The following is a 3,868-nucleotide window of genomic DNA, read 5'->3' as shown; positions in this document are numbered from 1 at the left end:
GACAAATATAGGTCCAGTTCCATTTTTTTTTACCCATAGACATCCAGTTAGAGCAGGAGTATTTGTTGAAGATACTATCCTTTTTCCATTGAATGGATTTGGCTTCTCTGTCAAATATCAAGTTACCATATGTGTGTAGATTCATATCTGGGTCTTCGATTTGCTTCCACTGATCAACCAGCCTGTTGTTGTGCCAGTACCATGCTGTTTTAATTACGGTTGCTTTATAGTACAGCTATAGTTCAGGTATCAAGATTCCTCCAGAGGATCTTTTATTGTACAAGATTGTTTTAGCTACTCTGGATTTATGTTTTTCCATATGAAGTTCAGAATTGAACTTTCAATGTCTTTAAAAAATTGTGTAGGAGTTGTGCGAGCTTCGCCACGCCGGGCAGCTGTCTACCTGTGTCCGAGCACCCCGGAAGCGGCAGGGGACCGGAAGTGGTCCATGGAGGGCTGCAGAGTGAGTCTAGGAGCCCGCTGTGAGGCGACTGGCAGCCCTGCGACAGCGCCATGTCCCTGATTTGCTCGAAACATTGCCATTAATTCACAGAGTGAAAGGAAGGAGGGAAATGACAAACAGAAAAGGGAATCTCATACTGAAGAAATTGCAGTTTGCAAATTTCCAATGAAGTGCCAGAGCTCCCATGTGTGTCCCCTGTCTCTAACCATGTGTACGAATGGTGACTCATTGAGAAGTACATTGCAGAGAATGGCACAGATCCTATCAACAACCAGCCTCTCTCAGAGGAGCAGCTCATCGACATCAAAGTTGCTCACCCAATCCGGCCCAAGCCTCCCTCTGCCACCAGCATCCCAGCCATTCTGAAAGCCTTGCAGGATGAGTGGGATGCAGTCTTGCTGCACAGCTTCACTCTTCGCCAGCAGCTGCAGACCACCCACCAGGAGCTGTCCCATGCTCTGTACCAGCATGATGCTGCCTGCCGAGTCATTGCCCGTCTCACCAAGGAAGTCACTGCTGCTCGAGAAGCTCTGGCTACTCTAAAACCACAGGCTGGTCTTATTGTACCTCAGGTTGTGCCAAGCTCACAGCTTAGTGTGGTGGGTACAGGAGAGCCCATGGATTTGTGTGAGCTGGTGGGAATGACTCCTGAGATTATCCAGAAGCTTCAAGACAAGGCCACTGTGCTAACCACGGAGCGTAAGAAGAGAGGAAAGACTGTGCCTGAGGAGCTGGTGAAACCTGAAGAGCTCAGCAAGTACCAGCAGGTGGCATCCCATGTGGGGCTTCACAGTGCTAGCATTCCTGAGATCCTTCCTCTGGACCTCTGTCCTTCAGACACCAACAAGATTCTCACTGGTGGGGCGGATAAAAATGTTGTTGTCTTTGATAAGAGTACTGAGCAGATCTTGGCCACCCTGAAAGGCCATACCAAGAAGGTCACCAGTGTGGTATTTCATCCTTCTCAGGAACTGGTGTTTTCCGCGTCCCCTGATGTGACTATCAGGATTTGGTTGGTCCCAAACACCTCTTGTGTACAGGTTGTTCAGGCCCATGAGAGTGCGGTGACGGGCCTCAGCCTCCATGCTACTGGAGACTATCTCCTGAGCTTCTCTGATGATCAGTACTGGGCCTTCTCTGACATCCAAACAGGGCGTGTGATCACCAAGGTGACAGATGAGACTTCTGGCTGCTCTCTTACCTGTGCGCAGTTCCACCCCGATGGCCTCATCTTTGGAACAGGAACCATGGACTCACAGATCAAGATCTGGGACTTGAAGGAGCGTACCAATGTGGCCAACTTCCCTGGCCACTCTGGCCCCATTACCAGCATCGCCTTTTCTGAAAATGGGTACTACCTGGCCACAGCAGCTGATGACTCTTCAGTCAAGCTCTGGGACTTACGCAAGCTGAAGAACTTCAAGACATTACAGCTGGACAACAACTTTGAGGTGAAGTCACTGATCTTTGACCAGAGTGGTACCTACCTGGCACTTGGAGGTACAGATGTCCAGATCTACATTTGCAAACAGTGGACGGAGATTCTTCACTTTACAGAGCATAGCGGCCTGACCACTGGAGTGGCCTTTGGGCACCACGCCAAGTTCATCGCTTCAACTGACATGGACAGGAGCCTCAAATTCTACAGTCTGTAGGCCCTATGCCTTCTCACAGTTCTGGGTCTCATCTCAGTAGGGGGTTAGAGTTAGAGGGGTGGGGATGGGGGTGGGACTTTAGGAGGAGGGAGGTCTGGTGGGGGGGGACATTCATATCATTTCATTCTGGTCTGGATGATGGTCTGAGCCAGGGCACATGGAACACTGCTATCCGTGCAGCCTTTGGGCCCCAGGGAATGGACGTGGAGGAACTGTCACCCTGTAAATGCTCAGAGTCGGAGTCCAGCACCTCCCCCAGTGGTGGCAGCTGTTCCATGCCTGCTCTGTTTCAGCTCTTCTGAGACAGGGAGGTGAGCCAAGGGAACTGTGAAGGGGATGGGCAGGAGGCCTCTTACAGGTTTTTGTAAGCAGTGATCTAGTTTCATTAAAAAAAAAAACCCACACAGTAAAAAAAAAAAATTGTGTAGGTATTTTGATAGGGATTACATTGAATTTATAAATTGCTTTTGGTAAGATGGCCATTTTTATTATGTTAATTCTCCTGATCCATGAGCAAGGAAGATCATACTATTTTTCTCATATCTTCTTCAATCTCTTTCTTCAGAGTTTTGAAATTTTTTTCAAACATGTCCTTCACTTGCTTAGATAGAATAACTCTTAAATATTTTATATTGTTTGTGGCTAATGTGAAGGGTGTGGTTTTCCTAATTTCTTCCTCTGCAAGCTTGTCATTTGTTTATAGGAATGCTACAGACTTTTTTGAGTTAATTTTGTATCCAGCCAATTTGCTGAAGATGTTTATTAGCTGTAGTAGTTCTCTGGTGGAATTGTGAGGGTAACTTACGTACACTATCATATCATCTGTAACTAGGAATAATTTGACTTCCTTCTTTCCCATTTGGATACCTCTGATCTCCTTTTGTTGTCTTATTGCTGTTCCTAGAACTTCAAGTACTATATTGAAGAGCTATGCAGAGAGTGGGCAGCCTTGCCTTGTTCCTGATTTTAGAGGAATTTCATTGTGTATCTCACAATTTAATTTGATTTTGGCTATTGGCTTGCTGTATATAGCCTTTATTATGTTGAGGAAGGTGCCTTGTATCCCTGATCTCTCCAAAACTTTAATATGAATGGGTGTTGGATTTTTTAAAATGCTTTATCTGCATCTAAGGAGATGATCATGTGATGTTTTATTTTCAATTTATTTATATGGTGGATTACATAGATAGATTTTCATATATTAAACCATCCCTGCATGCCTGGAATGAAGCCTACGTGGTCATGGTGAATGATATCTTTGATGTGTTCTTGTATTCGTTTTGCCATTATTTTATTTAGTATTCTTGCATCAATGTTCATAAGAGAAATTGGTCTGAAATTTTCTTTCTTGGGTCTTTGTGATGTTTATGTATCAATGTGACTGTGGGCTCATAGAATGAACATGGTAATGTTCCATTCATATCTTTCTTTTGGAGTATCTTTAAGAGTATCTGTATTATCTCACCCTTGAAGGTCTGGTAGAATTCTGCACTGAAACCATCTGGCCTTGGGCTTTTTTTTTTTTTTTTTTTTTTTTTTTTTGGTTGGGAGACTATCAATGATTGCTTCTATTTCTGTAGGGGAAATGGGACTATTTAGCTTGTTTATCTGTTCTTCACTCAACTTTGGCAAGTGAAATTGATCAAGAAAATCATCCATTTCCCTTAGATTTTCAAATTTTGTGTCATATATGCCTTCAAAGTAGAATCTTATGATTCTTTTTATTTCTTCAGTGTCTGTTATTATGTTC

At 44.2% G+C, this 3,868-nt stretch overlaps 1 protein-coding gene across 1 annotated transcript; it reads left to right on the top strand.

Annotated features, from left to right (window-relative positions):
- Positions 1–611: 611 nt before the first annotated feature.
- LOC311605111 (pre-mRNA-processing factor 19-like) lies at positions 612–2,527 on the top strand. Its single transcript, XM_084795392.1, has one exon. It carries the CDS (start codon positions 1,081–1,083, stop codon positions 2,116–2,118), a length of 1,038 nt encoding a protein of 345 aa, XP_084651518.1. The 5' UTR covers positions 612–1,080; the 3' UTR covers positions 2,119–2,527.
- Positions 2,528–3,868: the final 1,341 nt, after the last annotated feature.

The sequence above is a fragment of the Acomys minous genome (genome assembly GCF_964271855.1).
Source record: "Acomys minous genome assembly, chromosome: 1".
Taxonomy (NCBI): domain Eukaryota; kingdom Metazoa; phylum Chordata; class Mammalia; order Rodentia; family Muridae; genus Acomys; species Acomys minous.
The sequence above is the reverse complement of the archived record's forward strand: the minus strand, read 5'-3'. Positions and strand labels throughout refer to the sequence as shown.